A 26,507-nucleotide genomic window follows, 5' to 3' on the forward strand; every position below is an offset into this window, starting at 1 on the left:
GCTCTCCGGAGTGTTTAAAAAATTGAGTAGTGTAGGCAAAGTACACCTTTTCCTTGACCCAAGTAAAATCAACCCGAAAAAGATAAAAACGTCTTAAAAACTGCACTGTACGCACTTTATAGAGAAGAAAGATCAGCAAGAGAATTAACTAAACCTACAATCCAGGCTTATGTGAACCAAGATCTGTATGTACAATCAATCCCTTTGTATCTTACGCTTCCAATGACAAAGTGGGAAAGATCTTTGCTTTTCCGCCTCAGGGCAGGGACTGTGTAGATTTTTGTTGTGTTTTCCACTAGGCTATACCTTTTTAAAATCTGGAAATAATTTGTGCCCATGTGATGACGTGAGCGCGCAAACGGATTTACATTTCTTTTTCTTTTGTAAATTTTATCAAAAATATTTTAAATGGTTTTTAGTACCGTATTTTAAAAAGCACAGACCACTTTCTTTGGAGGAATCAAACTTGATGTTGTTGACTTTGAATAATGAAGAGTTGATATTCCGCACTAGCACTTTTCTAAGAGTTATTACCCATGTTCGTAAAACAATGGAGAACCCTTAGTAAATCTGAGACCTATATTTATAAACTGTTTTTAATATTGCTGTAAAAATGTTATTTGATTTGGGATTGTCTGCATTGCTTTTATGAATTTGCAAAAATTCGAATAAAGATTTTGAATTGAATTGATTGATATCAACGGTTTTTGAACTTTCGCATCTTTACAATCTAATTTTGGTCTTCCACAATAATCCTTTTTTTAAATATTTACAAATTAGAGATTATTTTTTAAAACCACAACGAACGCAACTCCCACATTCTCATGTACTACTGACATACTTTTTAAATCTTTCGCTTAAAGCCAGAATTTGTTCAATATATTTGCAACTTTGCTGTTTCAGGTGTGATGATACCGGTCGTCTGGCTTCCAAATAGAGTCCGATATTAGGTATTATTACGGATACTTCTGAGATTGTTTCTGCTTTGGACACTTTAGATAATTCCATCCACTCTATACATCTAAAGCTGCAACAATTTCGAACCATCTGTGTGCTTTACTATACTCCTGAAAGGATTAGTAAATGGTAACAAAAGGCACAGGGCTCTGTGGGAGATGTCGTAGATAGATCATGTTGCCCCAACTGCGGTCTTATTATTATTATTATTATTATTATTATTCCGAGTTTTGTATAGCGCCTGGTTACCAATAGGCATCCCCGCGCTTATCAGAACATAACACTGCTACAAGAATGCAAGGATTAAACAGAGAACAAAAAAGTTTTTAAAAGTTTACGAAACCTGAAGAGACTGGCTTCGGAACGCAGTTGTAGGGGCAGTGAGTTCCACAAGGAGGCCACATTTATTGAAAACCTTCTGCCACCAGTTCTTGCCTTTTTCACCCTGCCAACCTGAAGGAGATGTTGGTGGTCAGAGCGGAGGGAACGAGAGGCCTTATAGGGCTGGACCATCTCCTCAAGAATAGGTGGACCCACCCATTTGCAGGACTTTGTGGGCGATGCAGAGTGACTTGAATTTCACCCGGTCCCTCACAGGGAGCCAGTGCAGTGCCCTCAACGCCGGGCGGGCAGATTGCCGCCTAGGGAGACCCGTCAAAAGCCTGGCCGCAGCGTTCTGCACTTGCTGCAGTCTGTTCAGGGTCGATTCGGGTGCGCCCAGGAATAGCGCATTGCTGAAATCCAGCCGCGAGATGATAAGTCCCTGGATGAGAAGCCTTCGAGTGGCCACTGGGAGCAAGGGCAGAATCTTATGGCAGCTAACATTCTCCATATGTTCTGCACACGTCCTATGTTACTTGATTTTTGGGAGAAAGTTACACAATATATTGCTCAATGTTCGGGCTCTAATCTTTCACTCATTAATAAAGACATCATGTTAGCGTTTAAGCAGAGTGATAATCGTGCCATGAGAAGCTTTTTATCTATTGCACTAGTTGCTGCCCGTCTTTGTATTGTGAGAGTATGGATCTCTCCTAACCCTTAATGGTTAGCTCTCATGAAAGACATATATGAGTGGGAACGGGCACTGGCCAAAACTGGAGCTATACGTTCATTGCAAAAATGTAGCCGCATATGGGAATTTTTCGTGTGAATTGTGTGATTCCCCTGCCATATATAGTTAATTTTTTCTCTTCGTTGTTTTGCTCATTTGCTTGATATGATTATCTGCTATACGTATGCAGTTGATTGTTATTCTACTCTGTTTACTTATTTCTTGTTTATGTACCCTCTGTATTTAAAAAATAAAAAATGTATTTAAAAAAATAGACTGCTTACATCTGAAACGTACATCAGTTGAAGACCTCTAAGGGTGCTAAAGTGGTGTTACTGCATACTTTAGAAAACAGCAGTGAGGATGCTAGACATTAAAACGATGCCATATTTGGCAAGGCAGTCCTTTACCAAATCCATAGTTCATTATGTTTTGTTTGTGAACTCAAGAAGGGGGAAACTCTGACAGTAGGCAGCCAAAGTCTTGCTTGAAATCCAGCCTTGCGGCTGGCTATCTTTGCTGTGGTTGGGTTTCCCATTACCTTACCAATTAAAAAATATATATATTTTAAGAAACGTTTGTTAAAAATAAAGACATCCAGGATCTCCACTGTTATGATGTTCAAATCTAAAGCTGAATTTAGGTTAAAAACATGCCTCCAATGCTGTCAGTGTGTACAAGGGGTGTGTAAGTCGTCTTCTGGGAACATCAAGACACATATATTGTCTCTGAGTACAGAGGAATGTGTTTTATAAGGGGCTACGGCTTTTAGTCACTGTTATTGGTTTCTGTGCAATAGATGCTACACTGGATGTGCAGTATGCCATGGATGAAGATGTGTTACATTGAATGCATGTGAAGTTCCATTTTGAGCTGCCTCATGATGCACCACTCCATCTTGTGTACTTTGTTATATAAGGTAATTATCTTGATATTTATTTTTCTTTTTTTGCCTTCAGTGTTCAGCCTGCAGGATCTTTGCTGTCGAGCCATTGTCTCATGTACACCAGTTCATCTCATTGACAAGCTCCCGCTGCCTGTTGCCATAAAGAGTCACCTGAAATCCTTCTCCATGGCCAATGGGATGAATGCAGTGATGATGCATGGACGTTCCTATTCTGTTGCTAACAGCGGTGCGGGCAGTGGCGGTGGTGGCAGCAGCAGCAAGGGCAACAGTCTAAAACGCTCAAAGTCGATTCGCCCCCCACAGAGCCCACCACAGAACTGCTCAAGGAATAACTGCAAGATCTCTTAGCCAATGAGTCAGTCCTACCAGGTCCTTCCTTGCCGGCTTGTCATCCTTTCCTCTTCAGGGGCTTCCACCAGTATTTCTCCCAGCACTTCACTTATAGAAAAGCTATGGTTTGTGAACTAGGCCTGGTTTGTCTGGGTCATAGAACTGGTCAGCTTCTTGGGAGAGTACGCTATATCTGCTAGCCTCTGGAATATCCAGTATACAAAGATACAGGAAGAATTGAGAAAAGAGATTTTGCATTCACTTCAGTAGGTGGAATCGGAGGACTGACCACAATGGAGATCTGTTCCCAATCTACTTCAGCAGAGGCTTTTTTAGTCTTTATATCATCCAGACCACTGTTGGGATGAGACATGAAAGCAGTGAATGCAAGAACCTCTCCCAGCTGGCCTGCCACCATCAGAAAAACACCCACACTGATAGCATGGTGTTGAAGGCTATTAGAGGAGTATACACCTAATCGGATTTCTTCCCTTCTGTAAAATACGTTAACAGTCATGATTTTATTTTTATCTTGTAATTTCAGGAACTCTTTTATGCACCCCTGTATATTAGAGTGTTGAGTGGGGTGTTGTCACTCAGGGATACTGCTGTGGTGGAGCTTATCATAGAGAAAGCTGTGCTCCTTCTGCACCAGGCAGCACATTCGGTTTCAACACAAGTAGGACTCACTCTAGATACAGTTGCTAATGATCCATTCCGAATATGTGCACATTCCTGGTTTATCTAGAGGTTTAGAACAAATCCATATGTTTTTGGCAAACAAAGAGAAAGCAGTCATGGTAACAAGCTGAAACCATTCACGTTCTTGTCTGATGCTGTGCTTAGAATTCCCGTATTGCAGTTTCCTGCAATGGAAAAGGTGTTATGTAAGCTTTACAAGAAATCTTAGTTGGCCTAAGCATTGGCCTGTAGAGGTACCTTGCAGTGCTGTGCGCTTCCCTCCACGTGTTTCTAGTTTTTCTATGCAGGACATCCTGCTATATAATAGACCAATCACAATGTTTGCTGATCTAAGAGGGAAAACCAATATCTTGCTTTATGCTAATGCAGCAACACTAGTTGTTTTTTGCTTTGGAAAGCACAATAATTTGATTGTCCTGTTCACTAAAATGCTGCTTGTCCCCTTTTGCTTTCACCTCGGTAGGAAAGATGGTGTTAGTACACTTTGCTTGTCTGCAGGAACTGTTGGTTGTGCGGTGCTCTTGCATGCTGAGGCCCCTAGCCACCATCCGCTTATACACACATCTGGTTGTCTTGTGTGTTGCTCTGCATCAGATTCTAGTCATTCGGTCCTCTCTGGTGAAGAATATGGTTGGCAGATCACAGCTGGCAGGCCTACTGCAGTCTAACATGCTGTTGATTTTCTGCCATTACTCCATTAAATCCTCAAAACTAGGATAACCGTAACAATCTGGGAGTGGCCAGCCTCTTTCCGGCAAAGCAATGTACTCCATTCCCATCTTTTGAGGCTACCACATTGCTCAGACAGGACCTGTTCGCATTGTGAAGAAAGGAGAAAAGCTTCATGTGTACAGCTTTTGTAACTGTACCTGATCTAGTGTTCACTAACCCTGTCTAATTTCCATTTAGCAAACAACATGGAAGAGGCAATTTACAGCATGCGTGACAGTACATCTCACTTGATGTCTTTTGAATTGGACAACCCTTTAAAGAGATTTGAAGTAGTCTAAAAAAAACTAAGCTTATTGCAGTGCCTTTACGCTCAAAGTTCCTGTGTCTTGGTCTGAACACAGATTAATGGTAGCCAGTGCAGGCCAAGTGTACCAAAAAGCAGTAATTTCAGCAAAATTTGGAACAGATTTTGCCATGAGCTGCCTACCATCACCGTTGATATGATCTATGAAATCCAATGGCATTACAGATCTATCGGTTGTGTGGTAGTACCAAATTATGCATTCATGCAAAGCTTGGTTATAGTAATAAGTCCTAAGGTCTCCTTTCTAGTTAACCACCATGACACTCCACTGATCAGTGTGACCACACAAACGTGGGCCATATGTTGATTCTGCACTGCTAACTTTGAAAATGAATGGAAATACTTTAAAGGAATATATTAGTTATTTCTCAGTTGCCATTCTTGTTCCATAAAAGTAAAGATTAGGGAAGCATTGACTGGTTTAGTCGGAGCACAGTCTGCAATCCAAGCAAAACGAGGATACATTTATGAACGTTGGGAGTAGTTGGAATCTTCTGCGTGTTACGTGCAGTAGACAGATAGTCTGGTGCATGGATTTAATGACCCAGTCGTACAGTATTCTACATCTGCAGTCCTGCTGCAATAAGCTGCATTGAACATAAGCCATGACATAAATGATTTGCCTTTGTATAACCATTATTTCTTTATCGCCTACATGTTCAAAGTGATAGTAATCTATCTGAAGAATCACTTTTGTCTAGGATACAGGAGACATGAAAAGCTGATTTTTCTTCAACGGATACCGATGTGCAGTTTTGTAGCAAACTGTCTTCTTTTGATGCCTATGCTTTGAAAAGTTCCTGTCAGCAAGAGATTCTGTGCATTTTGTTAAAATGTTCCTAATAGTAATCTATTTTGCTAAGGCCCTTATTACTTAAAACCTTCAAATGGTCCCATACTGCCCAATGGCATCCTGGATTGTTTTCTTTTCTGGCATCCCAGATCACTTCCTTAGAATGCTATTTGAGAGCATTCTTTGGTTTATGGTGTGTAGTCACCTAGGTCGAGAGCCTTTCTGTCTAGCATGCACTAGTATTTGAATGGCTTTTAGGTGTTTCAATAGACTGGAGGGTTCGAGTAATGATGGGGCCTTGAATAGAGGCCACAGAAGATAGCAATCAGTTGCAGGCTTCGTGAACCAGATGGATTATTGATTAAATGCTCTCAAAGGGGCTTCTTGCGGCCACTGAATAGTGAAGTCCTCCCACTACTGCACTGTTCCAAAGCACTGAATCTTTTATAAATTGAGTTTTTAATTCTTCCCTGTTGCTGTCTGTAAATCTGAGGCCTTCTGCTGTGTTCCGAACACTGCCTTTCTATGTCTCTCAAACGTTTGTGGCTTATGAGTGGAGAGTTCCAACTCCTTGCTCATTCTGACCCCAGATAGTCTATTCACAGGATGTCATTCTAGTTTACTGTGACATCTGTCGGTATTTTGTGACCTGTTTTTGTTCGATACACACACTTTTACCATTTATTTTTGTTACAGTGTGACCGGATACCTCTGCATTTATGCTGGTCCTTTCTATTTTAGTATCTCCTATTATGTTTTTCCAAATATAGTTTGCTTCTCAAAAAACACCCTTGGTTGTTTCAGGAAAATTAGCAGTTATTCAAGGCCATGATCCTTATAAGTGCCAAATATGTTGGGAGTAATTGCTTACATTTCTTAGCAATGTGATCACAACTCAAACAAGCAGTGACTTTCTACTTCCTTGTTCAGAGGAAAGAACCCTCCTATTTAAATCTTACCACAGGAAGATGTTGATTTTTCATGTGGCAATTTTTTTATTCCACATCTGGGCTCTTTTATGAAAAATAATGCAATTCTTTATTAGCTTCTATCCCTACCAGAAGAGGGTGAGTGATTGAAACTTCCTGCCCCTCCCTCCAGATTATCATAGGTGCAAAGTGGCTATTTAGCTGATCTGTGGCCTTCCTCAAGATCCAGAACCTGTTCAGCACCTATCCCTAATGCATGTGAGTGCTCAACATATACTCTTGAGGCAAGCAGCACATGATTCTCTGAGGATTTACAATGTCAACTCCTTTTGACGTAACACCCCAACATTTTCATACTGTCTGGAGGAGCACATAGTGATGAACCTTAAATAGTCAGATGTATAGACACTTTCCCTTTTCTCTCCTCTACAAACGGGGAATAATATAGGACTCTTCGTACATGAAGAGGACTTTTTTTTGTCAATAAACATAAACAAATTAAGCCTTTGCCTTCTCGAGTTTCATACCCGGAGCTTTGAAGAAATGAAGGAATCCCTGCCAAAGAAATGCAGCTTAAGAGTTACGTTTCTGGCTGGTCATGCAAAACTCTTATTTGCCACCACCATAGCCTGTGGCAGTGGTGGTTATTCTTTAAAAACACACTGTGGAGGTACTCAAAGCATTCTACTATTCCCAAGCCTAATATTTGATTTCATTAGTTTGCGGATGTCTTTGCTAGATGTTTCAGATGTGCAGATTGCTTTCATAGAAAGGCACAGACAAGAGTTTTCACTTTTGTGGCTGACAAAAAATGAAGAGCGAAAACTCTACAGCGGTTAATATGTTTGTGCAAACCTGTGTACTATCAGTAATTAAAGAAAAAAATGTAAGCTCAAGCCCTTGTGAAGTAACATTGGCATTCCAGGTATTAAGTTTGGAAGAAATTTCTGGTTGTGTATTAGCCAAGCATGAAGACAAATGCTGTGGATGCTTTAGCACAACTGCTCTGCTCTTCAGTGATGCAGGAGAAGTCCCAAGAATCATCGTCTTATAATAGTTAGTTACTTACTGTAGTCTTTGTGTTGGAATCTTTCTGAGAGCAACAGTTATGGTTGCAACAACATAGTATTTTGCGAGAGCCATGCAGTAACATTGCCAAGTGCTATCCTACGTTCAACACTAAAATAAGGATGGCATACAGATTTCCTACTGGGCCTTTAAGAACTCTCTGAAACACAGTGGATGCCTCAAATTAGGTCACAGTAATGTTTTCTTCAGCTACTCGAGAGCGTTTCACAAAATCATGTGTTATTATTGAACAATAAATTCACTATACACACTACGACTCCCTATATATAACAAACCTTGGCTCTTAAGGTTCTAAAGGTTATTAGGAAAGTAATTCAAGTTAAATAGTTCCTAAAATAATAAATAAATAAAAGCCTCAGTTCGATGCTATTGCATTTGAATAAAGAGGAAAATTCCATAATTATTATCCCGGTATTGAGACTGTGTCTGAGAGAACTTCTCCGAAGGGGACTACTAGAACTTTTCTTTGCTTCCTAATATGATTTACATGTACATTATCTCATCGTTAATGTCATTCAGAAGCTCGAAGCTCCTAAGATATGGTCCTCCTTCTTCTCCTTACATAAAGTTTTTCTGTACACTAGATAGGCTACCTGACACAGTCCTGTTTGGTAGTTTTGCCGTGCCTAATTTCTGAGGTCTTGACAGAGGGTCGTGTTAATCTCCGTCACAATTGTGTGGCAGTTCTGATTAAAGTGGGAGGGGATTAATGGATTGTACCATGATGTTTTACTCTTTAAAATGTTAACAATTATTCACTTTGCCCTTTCATTTGTATCTGGAAAATTTACGTCTGAAGTCTTCTGTTCTTCCAGGCATTTGAATCCTTTATGAGAGGCCAAATTATTTTTTTAATAGCATTAGTTTGTGATCTCTGTCAGACTTTTGATGAGAAAATGTCTTGTTGAAGTCCAACTTGATAACTTACTGTTCTCGTGGAGCTCATGAAGACAGCTCCCTTTGGGTATCTGTACAATTGTAATATAAATGATTTGACTTTTAAAGTTGCCTTCATAGTTGCAAGTAGTTTTATTAGAAGAAATCCTGGAATTGATACTTTGTCCTTTAAGTTTACTGTTTTAATAGGAATATGATCTGAATTAGTACTCATCCAGTTTTACTAGTGCAATGTATCATCTTCTTATTACTAGTTTTTCTGCCATTTTAGTAGACACCACTCCTATTCCTTTCTTTCAGACCCATAAAATAATGTTATGTTTCTCTCTTAAACATATCAAGAAACTAAACGCAAGAACACTTTCAATATTCGTCAAAGGGGTGTACCTCAGAACAAAGTTTAGCTCTATAGTACCTTCAGTGTTCTTTTTTGTAAAATGCATGACAGGAAACATGGTGCTTTAGAATAACAAACCGGCCACTTTTATGTCTTTTGTGAACATTCCAGCTTGGATACTGACGAGGGACAGCAATTGGATTTATCATTCTGACTTTAGAAACCGCTTACGCCTCATTTAATGGATGGTTACTTTGTTGTATTTTATACTAGGCAAGTAACTCTAAATTCCACACTTAAGAATATTTTCAGTGTTTAAATTGACCTGTCCCAACTCCCTTTTTTAACTAAGGCATCGTATTTCTTTATCCTACACCCTTCGAAAGCCAAGAAGGCATTTACTAGGAGGTGTCATGTTTTGAACATCCCAGTGACCTGGATGCCTAAATGCTCTCTCTACCGTGAGTGGTGTGAAGGCTAAAAATGTTAGCAACATGTTTGGAAGTCTGCCCTCCTTCCTCCGCTCCTTTATAAGGAGGAAGAAGAATATGAATCTATGCTGGATAGCCATGCTCAAGAACTGTTGATCGAAATAATGTTTTTGTGGCTATCCTGATGTAAAGTATTGACTGAAATGTCTAGTAGAAAACCTCGTCCCCCATGGCAGTTTGAGGAAGCTAATGTTATGTTGCTCAGAATGTTCATTAATATGAGAATTTAAATTTCTGTTTTGTTGCTTAAATTTCGGGTATTTGATCTTTAAGCATCCTCAACCCTTTTTGGCCAGTTGTTTGTGATGAGATTGCTTTATATGAAGTCTTGCTTTGACACATTTTCACTTTCTTCCATCATATTCCTGTTGTCAGTGGCCTGAGATTTTCGTTTACTCTTCTCCTAATTATTATATTTCCCCCAGGAACAGAATGCTATTTGTTTCACCTGTTATAGCTACATTTTTCACCTGTTCTAGCTACATTTGACTTTAGCTTCAGTGAGATTCTTTTGTGCAGCAGGCAAAACAGGTACCTTTTGCTAGTAATCTTTTTTTACAAATGTATGGGCTTCCAGCAAACAGTAGCCTTTATTCGCAGCTATGATGAAAGTCTTAATTTAACTAGGTCCTTCTGCATATCCCCGGAGCAAATACTTTGTATCAAAATGATGATTGGACACTGATCACACGCCACCCCTTCTGCCCTAACTGTAAATGATGAAGAGGTGACAGGACGCTGAAAGGTGTGGTCATTGGAATGGTACATTATTGAAGCTCTGAGAGAGTATCTCTCATCACTAATACATGCCCTTCCATGCATATTTTAGTGAGATCTCTCCCCCCATGACTGGTGCAATGTAAAGAATGGACACAGCTGAATCTCCTCGCTGTAAACTAAAATGCTTTGCAACTGAATCATGAAGCACAAGAGTTAGCTAGGGTGTCCTTGGTTTAGTTTACTCCAACTCTCCTTTTAGGTTTCACACAATGACAATTTACTGAACCATACCCCACCATTGTTTTCCCTTGATAACTTAATCAAATAGATGGTGTTTAAAATCATAGCCACGCCATAGTTGCCAACAATTAATTACTGATCAGAACCTTGGTGCTGCTACCACTGCAACAAAGAAAGCTTCTGTCTAAATTATGTACAGCACAGATACATCCTTTTGTAGTTATTGTAAACCATAGAACTACAGCGGCTAGTGCACCAACGCAGCCGTGCCTGTCACGCTGCAGTCCTTGACAGAGCACTTAAAGGCTGCCTGGCTTGAGAGCTGCACAAGTATTAGACACTATCATATGCTTGTTATCTCCTGTAGACTATTTATCTTGCAGTTTGAAAAGGAAGGCTTACAAAGTGAGTGCTTCAGTATATCACAAATACAGCACAAGAAGCGTTCTCATTGAGTGGCATTTGCTTACTGCACTTATTGACCCATTCTCCGCTTGAGGCAACATCTTGAAGTGGAAGAGACATCGCTCTTAGTGTTGGGTAACTAATCGCCATACTGCGAAAATCAACAAAGACTACTCTCACTGTGCCTATTTATTTATAACACGTTAGACAGGACACAGCTAAAATGGTAGAACATCACTAATATCTCTCATTTACTTTCCACAACTGTCATTGAATGATTCCACTGTAAACTGCCTATCATTACTTCTACCACAGCACTCATTGCACGTAGCACAATAAGATGTATAGGAAGCTTATGTGCTTTTTATATTCCTAAATGGGAATTTTTTATTCAATTATTTGTTGTATTTCCTTGCACGAGAATTTTTTTTTAATGAATTTATCATTCCAAGCACTCTCTCCCTAATCTCTAAGATTCCGTCTTGGTCCATGACCATGTGGCACCATCTTCAGAGATTCCTGCTGTGCTGGGGTGGGTTTCTGTACTTTCATGTTCAAGTGCTCCCCTTCCAGCAGTCAGTGATCCATTAGCATTCATTGTGGTCTAATTTTAAATATATTTCCCATTCCTTATGACCAACAAGGATGCAAAACCCAATGGGAGTGTAGAATGTGCACTATAGATGGGAACAAACATTTTTTGACACTACAAACAGAATGTTGCATTTTTAAGCTGCTGCAAACTTATAGCATTCCTATCTTCTTTACAACTTTTTTGTATATCTGTACAGCAAATGTAAACTGTGAAATGTTTGTTTTCTATTAAAATAAATTAAACTGTTTTTTGTTTTAAACTGTTGAGCCCATGTGGCAGTATGTATTTTGGGAGTTCCATTTCAGGGCTCCCTTTTCCCCTCCCATTGCAGAATCAAGGTGCCAGATGATTCTTCATTGAATCTATGAAAGATACCAATACTGGAGAACCACAGTGAACAGGTAAGTAACTTGTTTTGTGCTGGACCGCTCTGAGTACAGGGGCCACGGGATGAAAGGACAGCTTATAACACCCTTTGCACAATTACACAAAAAGAGTAGTTTTTTTAGGGCGATCTATTATTTCTAATTGAATTGATTCATTCTCTACTAAGAATCATATTGAAGTGACATGTGCCCCCTGGCTTTTCTGTACACTGTACGGGTGCAACATGATAACATCTCCTACATGCTCTTCAATAGCCCATAATCGTTTGTGTGGTATGTGTAAAGACTAAATAGAATTATTCTAAGTGTTTTCATTCTACACCTTGGCTGGAATTATTCAGTGTAAGACCAAAGCTTCAAAGTGTTATGGGTAAACTCTTTTATTAGCACTCGAAATATATAAAACACACACATACAACATTGTGACAGGAGGGTAAAAGCAAAAAAAGCTGACCACTTAATACCACTTCACATTAACCAACTAAAAGTACATATACCCAAAAACCACCACATTCCACATATACCCAAAAAACTCCACATTCCACAATCAACTAACTTACAGCATCCACTAGCTTAATGGCGGAAGTGGAGAAGGAGGAAAAAGAAAACAAAAAGGCACTTTTGCTCTAAATAGTCAAACGCACATAATGCTACACAGACTTTCACATAAGTCACCAAATAAGAAATGGAATAATCCCCATGACACACTCAGCAGCTATATATATATATATATATTATGGCACATGGCTAAAAACAAAAGGCTTCACAAAATGCCATAGTTGTAAAGTGTGCCAAATCGCCAATCCTATAAGGGAACTAACTATGGAAGATGGTAAGGTATGGCGGATACAGCAATTTATCACTTGTAAAAGTCAGTACACTGTGTACATAATAGAATGCCCATGTAAACTCAAATATGTGGGGAGCACAATTTGTGAGCTCAAGAAGAGTCCTTGAACACGTGAGAGCGACGGTAAATAAGGACAAAAATAATGCCATTGCAAAACATGTAGAAATTCACTACAAGGGTGATTGGAAATGTTTAAAATTCAGTGGAATAGAAACTGTCCCCCAGAGTGAGCCTGGGATTAACAGGGAACGAACTTTACTGCAGAAAGAGTCCAGACATATCCTCAATTTCAGAACCATGTCCCCGTATGGATTGAATTTATCTGAGGAATTATACATACACCTTTGAAGCACCCTGGAGACCGTGATGTGTTCTTAAAAAAGGAAAGAGAAATGGAAAAAGAAATAGGAGTTGGTTCACAATGAGAAGTGGTATAAAAGAGAATAAAATAATTAATGGACAACTGAATGGAATCAAGTTATATTATTCACAAGAAGATTCAAGGAAACCAAGGTACGAACCATAATGAATACCGTGGAACGGGAAGACCCAAAAGGAAAAGAATGAAATTAATTCTAGAAGCAATGTGTTTTGAACAATAAAGTTATAAAACTACACACAAAAAAGTCATTAAACCGACCAAAATCCTTGGAAGATGCTTAATTGAACCTTATACAAACAGTCAGCACAAATAAAAGACAAGGAACTAATAAATATATAACATGTAAAGAACAAAATCTCTTTGTGAACCACAATATACTCCTTCCAATTTTAAAATTGTAAATATAGAGACTCTCTGTCCCATAATGCACTGTTGGACTAAATGCAAAGTAACATGTAATGCTGTTTGTTGTGAACACACCAACCATGATCAAGGTATAAGCGTACCGAAACGCATAGGTTGTTCGCCTGTACCCTTATTTGGATTTTGATTGGAATAATAAATCAATCTACAGCTGCTGAAAATCGGAAAGTGAGTGCAGCTTCATTTGGGTTCCTGTGGGTGACATGGGATCGGAGTTGAAATATATATAAACTAGCAGCCTATCCGACGTTGTCCGGGCATGCTGTGTCCGACGCCACTGTACCTTAACACGCTCCAGCCGCAAATGTGTTTGTCTGGTGTTCGCTCCATCCCCGAACGTGCTTGGCTGCTCCAGCCTACGCCACTGCAATATGCGAACATGTGTGTTCGCTCCATCCTCAAACGTCACCTAGACGCACAACATCGCATCAACGTCCAACGCTCACAACAATGCTAAAGGTCACGCCCACTCGTATTGGAACGCTAGTCCCACACAGAAAGCTTCTCTTTTGCCGAATCCCACAACGCACACGTCCACAACGGACTACTTTTCACAAAACGTTCTTTTCCCCTTCTAATGTATATGTTGGGCTGCTGTATAGCCTATGACCATCTGCTCATACTGTAGTTTGCAATGCTGTATTGGGTGTTCCGATTGGTGCTGTAGTTCTTGTGCTTACCCGCCTCAAAGGTTTGGGCTCTCTCTGTATAATAGTAGTATAGATATATATATAGATAGATATATAGATATATATATATAGATAGATAGATATATATATATATACATACATATATATATATAGATATATAGATAGATATATATAATCTCCAACCCACAGTTCAATCCGCGAACTGTTCCGCAAATAAGGACACTCCAGCCAGATTTATCGGTCTCTGCGCTTGGTTTATTTTTAGCGCGTACACTTCAGTCAACAAACAAACGCGTTTCGGCGTTGCCGCCTTCATCAGTGCTGGCTAACAGAGACATTTTTGTCATTTAAATAAAGTTTCATTCAACACATCACATGTTAACCCTTTCGATACTCATGACGAGCTCAGCTCGTCATGATGCACAGTTGAGCTGTGCTGATGACGAGCTGAGCTCGTCATGACACCAGCAAAATGGCAATTTCCAGCACAGGGGGGGGGAAACGCCTAGCAGCCAAGGCGTTAAAAATAATAAACATAAAAGAGGCACATAAGTTCATTCACTTTTGGCAGCCATCTTGGAGTGTTCAAATCGGCTATATATATGCATACACTCCATCACTGTCATTTTGGCTCTCCACTTTGTCACAGCTGTTACTGCAAGCTCTTAGCATCAAGAAATTCTCTGGCTGACTTAAACGTCTTGCCACTATCCTGCTTTCTTAATTACACAGCCAATGAAAGTCACATCTTTATGCAATGAAATCTATTCCTCCTTATCGTGGATGGCTCTAATCGGACAAGATATGAAACCTGGAGCCATCAATCACCGGGCCCTGCTTATCAATGATTTAGTCACCTGTCACATTTTGTAGTGGACTGCCAACTCTGCAAACACTGTACCAGTATCAGACTGGTATCACTGAAGGGGCCACTTGCCGGCTTGTGCTTAGCAGTCACTGTACCATCATCTGGCCCTCTCGAAATCACAGTCTGTGAGAGTCTGTAGATGTTTTACTTTGGACTAGATTGCTACAATACAATAAGGTTGTAAAGCACTACGATGCCTCCGGGTCTGTCCAGGGCTACATAAAACCCTTAAAATAAAATAAAATGTGTGGTGGTTGTGAGACCTCACCAATGAATAAAATCACTATTATGTAACAGGGCCAGTTAGGTTACTTTAATCTCTAAACCTTAGCTCAGTCCTGGCTATCTGTGGCACAGGACAATCAGGCTTAACTCAAAGGAACAAGTGTAGTAATAATAAAAATTGGATGTTGAGACCCTGGCTGCCTTAACTCCCAGCATAGTGAAGTACAAGCAATAGTCCAGCATCAGTGGTACTAAAGTAGAGGCTATGAGTGGAGGACAGCGGCTATCATGACTGCTGTGGTGATTACATTGGATTCGCCTAAGCAGATAATCCCAGAGCTGTTACCCAGAGTAGTTAATGCTGACAATGAAGTAAAGTTTTGCCAATTCCATGGTCAACTTTGAGTGGGGAGGGTATTACTGGCATGAAGAAGGTATCTGTATCTTGTAGCCATTCCAGTGGAATGTCTGATGCAGAATTATCTTGAAACCTCTGATTGGTCAGATGTGTAAAGGAAGAGTCCTTGAGAGATGCTGGGTCTCCCTGAATAGTCCTGGCCCCTAGATATACCTTCGTAAAATCATACATTGCTAACCCAGGCCGAAATATTCTGGACAACATTTTTTAAAATGATGAACGCGCTGCAGTGATGATGTAATATTTCAGGAACCATGATACCTATATTCTTCATTTTGGTGTTAAAACGTAGGTTTTGGGTGTTCAGCAGTCTTGGAGGCACTGAAAATAACTCCTCAGAGTAAACCTTTCACCATTTTCCAAAATGGCGGCTCTATAATCATCTGTTTTATCCATCATATTCGTAATTCTTTTTTGTTTCTGGTTTTCTGTTGACTTAAAGTCATAAACATAAGCTAAGCATGTGGTAGCTGAAGATCTTTGCCTTCTGACAAAGTGTTGCTACCTCCAAAATCTTAGGACTCCTTCAACAAAGTAAAATGTGTCATATGCCAAACTAATCCAAAAGAAAAGCTTACATCAACTACTGCTGGACAGAAGAGACTTCAATATGCTGCAGAAATGCAGCAAGACAAAGTTCACAAAAGATTGAAACTGATGGGTTAATAGGATCAAATATGTTATTATTGTATTGTAATTGCATTTATATAATGCTTACTACCCCTGACGAGGCGTCAGAAAGAGCTTTTTTGGCGAGTAGCAAGCTACTCCAGAACCCATAAAGGATTAGTGGTCAATTAGTATAGTGAAAATATGAAAGTAAATTGAGTGGTGGATATGTTAGTCTGTTATTTGGATTTAACAGGATAGTGGAGGGATAGAGAAGAGAAAACAAGTTTGCATTCATATAGCGCTTGCTACTCCCTGATGGGGTGTTGAAGTGTTTTTTCGGCGAGTAGAACGCTACTCTGAAACCCATACAGTGTTAGTGGTGAATTAGTATAGTGAAATATGAAAGTAATTTAGGTGGTGGATAAGTTATTTGGATTGAGAAGGATAGCGAAGGGTGGAAGAGGTAAAAAGGTTTGCATTTATATAGCTCTTGCTACCCCTGATGAGGTGTTGAAGTGCTTTTTTCGGCGAGTAGCGCGCTACTCCGGAACCCATAAAGGATTAGTGGTGAATTAGCATAGTGAAATATGAAATTAATATTAGTCTGTAATTTGGATTGAATAGGATAGTGGAGGGATAGAAGGGTAGGATTTAGAATGTTTTTGTTTGTTTTGGAGCCCATAGCAGTAGTAGTAGGAGGAGGAGGTTTGGGCTGAGTAAGATTGAGGTGGAGGGGGACGAGTAAAACAGGTGGAGAGGGAGGGTTTAGGAAGGCTTGTTTTGAGGGATCAGAATAGTAAAAAAGGTACGAGATGATGCAAGGAGGGGTGGAGTATGGAAGAGTCTCGAAAGGGTTGTTTTGGGAATCCTAGTAATGGTATGGGGTTTGGGATGAATGAGAATTGAGCTAGAGGATATATTGAGAGGTATAGGGTGAAAAATAGGGTAGTATATTGGATATGCTGAATAAGAAGAAAAGTGATAAATAAATAGGTCCAGTACTAATAAAGATAAATATCCATGAATACTTGGAAGGTATATAGATGAATAAAGGAAGGCAGTGTATGTAGATTATAGATGCATTAATTAAACTCTGGATTTCAAGTATTGTTGTACTTTAAATTAGTGTGTGTGTGTATATATATATATATATATATATATATATATATATATATATATATATATATATCGCCAGTAGGTATATATAGTTAGGACCTAGTTTCTATAGGAAATCCGCAACATTCTTTTGGGAATAACTTTGGCGCCGCTTGTTGAATCTTCACGAATTTCCGTTCCGCTCCGCTTCTTCCCTGAAAGTTCGTCAAGCAGAGGCCGAGAAAAAAGGGGGGTCCCAAAACGTGTTTTCCCCATGTTAATTTCCATAGGACCGTTCGACACGGCTACAGCCTGAACCGCTGAACGGAATTACACCAAATTTGGCAAAATGGTAGTCTGATTCGCAGATCACGCTTTTGCTTAAATGGTGTAAATCCCTCCAGTAGTTCCTCATAAAATCAAGAGAAAAAAATATATATCTATAAGCGCGCACCTTTCCGTGCACGAGCTGTATGCTGATTGGCTGCCACTGTCTGTCAACACTCCAAAACAGAAATTGATGGCAGCCATCTTGTGCCTCGGTAGACTGAGGCACAAGAAAGCAGAAAAACAAACGTGTAGAACTCAAAAAGGGGGCAGAGTAGAAGCACCCTGACCCCAAGGCCAAAAACAATATTTCTCTCCCCCCCCCCCCCCCCCAAATTTTTTAGGGGTCCTTGGGCTCCATGTGGGACCCCCTGAGCAGGCCTAGGGGGTCAGGGTGCTTCTACCCTGCCCCCCGTTTGAGTTCTAAAACTTTCCGAGCAGGAGCTGCATGCTCATTGGCTTTTATTTTTTGACAAGTAACCAGCTCAGGCAAAATAAAGCGAGCGGCAATGTAGGCAAACAAAGAGAACAGATATACACTTTAAATTGTAAGAATACTCAGTTTAATGAATTTCATTAAAATCGGATAAAAAATATTCTTGATATTTATAGTAAAAAAAAACAGAAAATATCTCAATACATAAAGTCAATAGTGTATAGTCTACACAATTCATAATATACAGATCAATATAGAGAAAAGACGGTCCTCTTCGACGCGTTTCGACACGGAAGTGTCTTCTTCAGGAAAATAGCATCTAAAATATTGAATCTACAAGTGAGTGAACAATGTTTATAAAATCAGTTACAATAAGATATAAAGTACATATAGAGAGAAAACTCATTGCCTCATACATTGCCTAAAATAAGATAACAATATTCAACTAACCGCTATATTGTGTGCTATTGTGGTATATACGTGAGCTGATGTTATAGTGAACATAGAAAATAGTACAGTAATACAATAGTTTGAGCATAAATATGTAAATCACAATACAATGGATCATTTATCCCAGAACTCAAGAAAAAATAGAAGGTAGAAAAGAGGGAAAATAGACTGAACAAGCAAATTCTAATGGTCCTATAGTGCTGGATTAATAAATGAAGGATTAAAGTACACAAAAGGGAGGGAAAGCTTGAAAAACAGTAAGTGACTGTATAATGTTAGATTGAACAATAGAATCCAATTCGCATTGGCTTTCAACACTTCATGTGCATAATGGAGGCTCATGGGGGGCTAGTTGGCCCCCAGGGAACCCCAGTATGCAAGGGAACTTAATCCCCCAATTTAGAACACTATAGGGCACGTTTGCGCAGTTCAAGTTGGGGAATTAATTCCTGTTCAATTCAGAGGTCCCCTAGAGGGAACTAGTCCACTTCCGGCTAGCATCTACGCTTGGGCTGAGTTACTTGTCCTGCTGCTGCTGCCGAGCGATCTGCCCCCCACGCTATCCACCCTAGCGGTAGCCGGGCTGCAGTCACCCACTGCCTTGCCCACATAACACTGGTGACAAGCGGAGGGGGCCCAACCCTCGCCCGTGCCTTACCGTGGCCACGGGAGCACTCCACTCCCTTGCCCGGCTCCGCCGCGCCTCACCGTGCTACCAGTGCCTCCTCATGGTGTGGCCTGCTACCCCTGCCTGGAGCTAATTGGGGGCCTGCTGTGGACCTGCCTGCCACCTCCCGCCACCCAGACCTCACCTGCACTGCCTCCGCTGCTCTCCCGGAGCAATCTGCCGCCTCCCCGCACACGCTGTTCGGCCGGTGTGCGACGCTGTGCCATTCCCCACGCATCTTACGTGCGCGGAGAAAGAAGAGGGTGCCGAACCTCACGCATCTCGCGTGAGATTCAGAATTTGTGCCCCAGGAGCTCCAGAAGCACACAAGACAGCCTGCGGACGTCGGGCATGCTGCTGGAGGCGCACAACAGCAGCTGCAGTGGAATCCTGGAGTGGAGCTGTGATTAGTGATGGGGAGGATTGGTGGACGGGAGTGGAGCCAGAGAAGGCGGGAAGGTGCCTCTCAAGATCTGTGAGTCCCCTGCTGCGACAGCCCTGCAGTGACTCACCCAACTCACCCACCAAATTCAATATGAGGTCAGGCAAGAAAAGGGTCCAACTCGAGCGCAAGCCGAAGCCTAAAGCTGAAACCAATTTGAAAACAAAGTTGGAGATCGCACTGAACGTCATTGAAACAGTTAATGAAACAGAAATTGCCCAAGAAGAAATCTCCCAAGGAGAGCTCAAGAGTGTCTAGCGATCGAGTCTCACCAGTTGCGATTCCTCGTTCTATTCTTCGGCAACCGAGGATCACATCTAAATTCATCTTTTTGAAGGATCCCTTTTCTACCATCTTCTCGACCAGCAGTAAAATCCTGGGCCTCCAGGACTCACTTCTTCCCCTATCCCCGGTGGATCCACACATTAATCAATCCTTGGACCAAGTTAGTTGCATTTCAACCAACTCTTCTATATTGGTCGGCCAACCTCCATCGAGTTCAGTGACAGCAGGGGAAACAGGGGCTTCAGTTGAAGGCAAGCCCTCTTACACGGCCACCTGCACCCCTTCAGTGCCCCAGGAAGGCGACAGTGGGGCCAGGTCTATCCGTCATCCATCTTCATCTGTCACGGTTCTCAATTTTACATCAGCACTAACAGGTGCATCTCCATGCGGAATCAGTCAGACACAAAAGCATTCTGTGCCCAATTTTATAATCAGCAGTGGCAGGGAGGGTTTTCAATGGCAAGAAGTCCCAAGCAGCGAAGATCCAGGCAATATAACCAACTTGCCGATTACAGACAAAAGCCATCTAGCCCATCAGGACAGCACAATTCCTCACTTACAGCCCCCTGAAGGAGTTGCTAAAGATCAGCTAGGCCAAAGTAAGGAGGATGTGGTAAATTTACCAAACCTTGGGAGCGACGGCCCCGTTAATACTACCTACTTGAGTTCACAAGAATGGGCCGATCTAGTTGCTGCATACATCCCGACTACTGGCATTAATCCATCTTCGCCAATAGCAGAATCAATTAACAGCATCCAGGCTACTGAATGGGGCCCAATCCGTGAGGGTGTCTACTCAAATTCAACCTTCTTACCGAATTCTTCACTGTCTTCAACTCCTAAAAAGGGGGCAAATGGTACCGGGCCACCATCAAGATCCCAAGCGACTGAAGTATCAAATACGTGGGACATCTTGCTTAATACTATGCAACGAACCGTTGACACTCTGCATCTCCAATCGGACAAAATGGACCTACAGCTGACCCTACTCGACACCTTGGCTGTCTTTGTCGGGCGGATAGATGACAAACTTGGACAACTAAACTCGCTAATCGTCAGAGCTCAGCAGGAGGCAAAGCTGGTATGCAGTTGCGGTCCTATAATTGACAAACTTGCAGCGCTTCAAGAAATTGTATCCTGGTTAATAGAAGGGCTGCCTAAAGAGACAACCACAAGGCCCAGGTGCACTAATACGGCCGAAACAGCCGTCCATGCAGCACCAACAGGAGGATCAACTACATCAAGTACCTCTGAAAAAGTCTTATTGGTGTTACCAGCTGGGTCTCTGGCGCCAAAACCGGCTCACACGTCAACGTGTTCCACTCCTCCTTTAAAGGTCAACAAGCCCCCCCCTCAATGCAAAAGGGCGGCGACAATTGAAAAGGAAAGGCCGCAAAAAACAAACACTAACAAGCATACCAGAAGTTTATCCACTCTTTCAGCCAAGGAAATGACATGAGCAGCAGGACATGGGTCCTAACAGAGCAAGCAACCTTGGAAGAGACCAACCTTCTACAGGCCCCAGACTTTCCACCAATGTAGTACATACGTCCGTAAGCACAGCAGTCTCCACGTTGGAGGATGGCAGTGTCTCACTTGGAGGGGACATCGGGAAGCAGAACACGATGGACAAGTATGTCCTTAACAAAGTAATAGAGGGGAGCCTCCTCATTCCACTTCGAATATCTGAGCCTGGAGCGATACAGGTAAATCAGACCATGGATCTTGCACGGGATGATCCAATCATGTCCCCATGTGAATGGTCCCGCCCCCAAGAACTGACGGAACCACGGCCTCCGAGCCCCCAAACTAAGCTCTCTTCTACTATAGCAAGCATCACCGCAGCTCCTTCTGTGCCCGTTTCAATAACCTTCCCCTCTGGAGACAGTTCCATTGAAACATTGCCTCAGTGTGACTATAATAAATTAAGAACTCAAGGCCCTAACATTCAGTTAACTGCTCTGTCGCATGTTCCGAACAAGTTCCCGACTAGCATCATCATTTTCACTCCTGAGTACCAATCAAAGGGCCGATTCGATATCTTAAACAGAGGGAATCTACTACGACTACTCAGCACCATACCAGCGCTAAAAGACTTATCTTCAGCAGACCTGCTATCTATAGAATTTATAAGAACTGATAGGTTGGATGGGAACGAGGCGACAAAAGCCACATGGATTTCGCCTGAAATCGCTAATAAAATCATCGAAGAGCAAGGTCTCCTTAAAATATGGGGGATTAGCACAGCCGTCCACCACGATACTGGATATCCGTTGCCCTTGTTCGAGAGGCCCAAGCAGCTACCACCCAAAACAACTCCAACGACAAGGTCTGTGCTGAGGGGCGCATTGGGTTGCTCTCCTACAGTAGTTCAGGCAACATCTGCGGAGAATATTTCAAGGCCTACCAACATGAATCGCACGATTGAACATCGGCTCTTCAGTATAAGTAATACAACAATGATTTCCCAATGACCAGGATATCCAACAAAGCCGGAAATGTCCATAGAAGCATCACACCTAGAACTAAGCTCCTGGAACATAAACTGGCTTAACAACAAAGTAGCGGACACTGATTTCATACAATACTTGAAAACATTTGACATCATCCTTCTCCAGGAAACATGGCTGGAAGAGCCGGTTCAACTAGAGGGTTATACCTGTTACGTTCTGCAGCAACAAGGAAAAGCAAGTTTGGTCGGTTGTCAGGAGGTCTAGCAACCTACCTCAAAATATCAACCATTGGTAGCACACAAGCCTTAAGCAATAATTCCTCGGCTACAAATACAGCAGAGATATCACTTAACTTTGGGGGCATAAAGAAATATATACAGCTGACCAACACTTATATTAACCCAAAAAATAAGAGTCATGAGGGGAAACTTCTAATGGACCATTTACATCACGTTATCACTACTCAAACATCAACAAATCTAATTCTGTCTGGAGACCTTAATCAATGCATCTTAGGGTCTTCCTCAAACAGTGATATTCAAGCCCAGCCGTACCATTGGAATATACCAACTCAATCATTTAGTAGCTAATGTAAAACATCCAAGCTTGCAAAATCACTATTGGAAGATCTGGAACATATGGGCCTAAGGGCTCTAAATGGTAGATTTCCTGATGACTCACCATCTGTGGCCTCATTTACCTCAGGCAAAACAACCTCTACTATCGACTACACTCTAGTCTCCCTTTCATTGTTCCATCATATGTTGGGCTTCAACTTAGGAGACAAGGGTGATAGCGATCATCGCCCTCAAGAAGTCATCCTACGAGCCCTTCCTGAGGCCATACTCTCAAACCCAACAGGACTGCTGGACAGTCACACCATAAATCATAAACTAATCAGAACTTCGGTAGCAAATACTGTGGAGGTACTTCAGGCTGCAAAAAGGCAATTGAACAACTTAAACTACCCTTCGGGCAATACAGTAGCAGGTTGGGAAAAATTCACGACTGAGTTTGCAAACAATTATTCAACAACTGTACGGCACTTCCCACCATCTGCATCTGGTATTGCAAGGAAGATCTCAGGCACCCAGAAACTGGCCATGAAATCCCACAAAAAAATGATTAACAAATCTTTAAGACAGTTGAAGAAAAGCCCGGGTGGCGGAACACTTCTAGCGCAGCTTCGTAAGCATCGTGCTGATCTCAAAAAGCTGAAATGGAGAATCAAAAGAACCAATGATGAGGATTTCTGGGCAAAACTCCATTATGCTTCCAAGGATAATAACAGCGCCCAATTTTGGTCTACTATAAACAAAATGTTAAATCCGAGAAGTAATGGCATAACATCTTATATAACCAAATCGTCTTGGGAATCTTTTCTTGACGAACATTTCAATCTACAGGTTGCAAAAACAAGCGAGCCCCAGGTTCAGCTAGAGAGCCGACCACTTCAAACAGTCTCATTATGTGAAGATGTCAAACCTGAACCTTCTGCGGTCCTAATCAGGAAATTAATCTCCAAAGGCAGGAAAGACGGCGCAGCCGGGCCTAATTGAATTCCGCCGGCCCTCTTTAAACTCGAACCGGAATATAGGGCTGACACGCTGACCCCCCTCTTTATGTCTGTCAATAATTCGGGGTGCTTGCCTGCCTCATGGAGGGGCTTAATCATTTCACCGATTTACAAGGCAGGGGATAGAATACTCCCAAAAAACTACCGCCTGATTGCACTCCAAGACATTGAGGCTAAATATTTTGCGGGCCTTCTATTGACCCAGCTGCGAGAATGGGCAACAAACCATAGCCTAATACCCTCTAGCCAAATGGGATTCTGCAGAGACACCGGAACAACAACAAATCTGGTGGCCATTTCATTACTCATCGATAAGGCAAGAGCGACCAAGCAGGCTCTTCATCTCTGCTTTGTGGACTTTAAGGCGGCCTTCGATAATGTTAACAGAGGAATCCTTTGGCGAAAATTGGCCTCCTGGGGGATTCCCTCGTCATTATTAAGTCTCCTGATTGAATTGCACACGAACACGTGGGTCCAGGTAAAGCTTGGAAATGGCTCGCACCTCTCTAGGCGTATTCCAACTACAAAAGGCCTAAAGCAGGGGTGTGTGCTAGCTCCTACCCTCTTCAATCTATTTACAGCTGACCTGCCACCCGCACTAGAGGCTTGCAATTCCCACGCCCCCCGGTTAGGGGGAAAAGCATTATCCAGTATATCTTATGCTGATGACGTGGTCCTGGTCAGCCACACAAAAGTGGGCCTTCAAAATCTGATTAACACGCTCCATGGGTACGCTGACGATAATCTATTAGAAGTCAACATCAACAAAACCAAAGTGTTGTCCATAACTAGGAACAAAACATTGCACACTTGGTCCCTTGGCACAAAAGTAATTTCTAACTGCTCAGAATATAAATAACTTGGGATCATAGTTGATAAAGGTGGCCGCCACCAAAATCAATTAGAAGCTATTAAGAGGAAAGGGATGCTAATAACCATGACACTGAAACCGCTAAAGTCCAACTTGAGTGGTGAGACTCTATTGCCACTGCTTCGAGTGCCGAAAACTAAAATAGAGCTAGCACCACCTTGCACTTGCGACAATTTTTCAGTTCAAGACACCATGCACTTTATTATGTTTTGCGATTTCTTCTCTGACCAGAGAGAAAAACACCTGTTACCTGTTTTAAGGGAAGCTGGCTTCTCCCAGGTGAGACCAGCCATGCTTTATCTACAATCATTGGGAAATATACGCATTACATTCGCCATGGCAAATTTCCTAGTGGCAGTGGCTAGATCAAGAAGACGCAAGAACTCTGTAATCCCCTTTGTATAAACTGCTTTTATTGATTTTTAAACCCTGTTTTTATTGTAATACTCAGTCATATGAATTCGATTGAAATGAAATTGTTTAATTGCATTTTACTTGTATATAATAATGTTTTTTATGTCCTTTGTATGATTTTTAACTAAATCGAATAAAGTGAATTTGACTGACTGACTGACTAAAATAGTCATCAATCACGTATGGCAGTGAGGCCCTAAGAGGTACTGATGCATAACTTCTAGATATAACTATATCAAAGGCCTACAGACTTCTCTTTCATTTGCCATCCTATACCTCACAAGCTCAGATTTGTTTAGAATTTGGTCTGACGAGCCAAATGCTTGCACGTAGAGGGTCATATATAAAGTGTTGTCACAAAATAAAGAGTTCACCGGAAAACTCCTTGAATCAACAGCTCTGGCAATACCTGATCAACTCCTCTGGAACACCGGCGAAAAAATACTTAGAGGAGTCCCTGAGTATTACAGGTCTAAAAGAGCTATGGGAGATTCCTCTATCGCATGCACAATTTAAGCACGCAGTGAACAAGAGCTTAAAAAGACATTCTAGTATTAAATCTCTTTATTCAGAGCAAAGAAAATACCGACCCATGCTTGTGCAGGCACCGGCCACATAATTACAATGCATAAGTAAGGGCATAGCAGGCATAGGTATCAGGCAGGACACAGTAAACACAGCAAGCCGCCTACAACCCACACGGGCCGGCCGCGTCAATAAGCAAGGGAGCATGTCGGATGCTAAAAAAATCTGTGCAATAAACCCAAAACCCAAACAACCCCTCCCTGACCCCGCCCCCCACCCCCCTTCTTGTCCGCTAAGTAGGCCATGCCCAACCCCGTCCAACCCAGCTGCCCTAAAGGGCCGGTTCTTGAACCATCGCACTCTGAGCTGTGCATCTGCGGGTCTTAGTCTTAGGCTCGGGGAGCGGGGTGTCCGCGAGATGTAGCAATCGCAGGTATCGGGGGCAGCTCAGCTCCCGAAATTCCCCGGTGAGCAGAGTTAAGAACGGCCGCCATATGTCTGCAAACTCCTCGCTCCGCCCTGTCGCCGTCAGGGACAGTTTCTCCATCCCTAAAACTGTCCAAAGTCTATGTAGCCAGCCCAGGTGTACGGGTGGCTGTAGGTCTCTCCAGCGTGCCACTATGTTCTGCACCGCGGCACCCAGAGCTATGGAAATCAACCTCCTTCTCAT

General features: G+C 41.8%; 1 protein-coding gene across 1 annotated transcript in view; it reads left to right on the plus strand.

The window, feature by feature from the left end:
* RAB40C (RAB40C, member RAS oncogene family) overlaps positions 1-11,741 on the plus strand; it is a 198,760-nt gene extending 187,019 nt beyond the window's left edge. The window contains exon 7 of the mRNA XM_086941279.1: positions 2,971-11,741. Within this exon, the coding sequence (XP_086797405.1) occupies positions 2,971-3,266 (296 nt within the window). The 3' untranslated portion in view covers positions 3,267-11,741. The remainder of the gene's footprint in view (positions 1-2,970) is intronic.
* The last annotated feature ends 14,766 nt before the right edge of the window (positions 11,742-26,507 follow it).

Source organism: Lissotriton vulgaris, chromosome 10 (genome assembly GCF_964263255.1).
Source record: "Lissotriton vulgaris chromosome 10, aLisVul1.2, whole genome shotgun sequence".
Classification (NCBI taxonomy): domain Eukaryota; kingdom Metazoa; phylum Chordata; class Amphibia; order Caudata; family Salamandridae; genus Lissotriton; species Lissotriton vulgaris.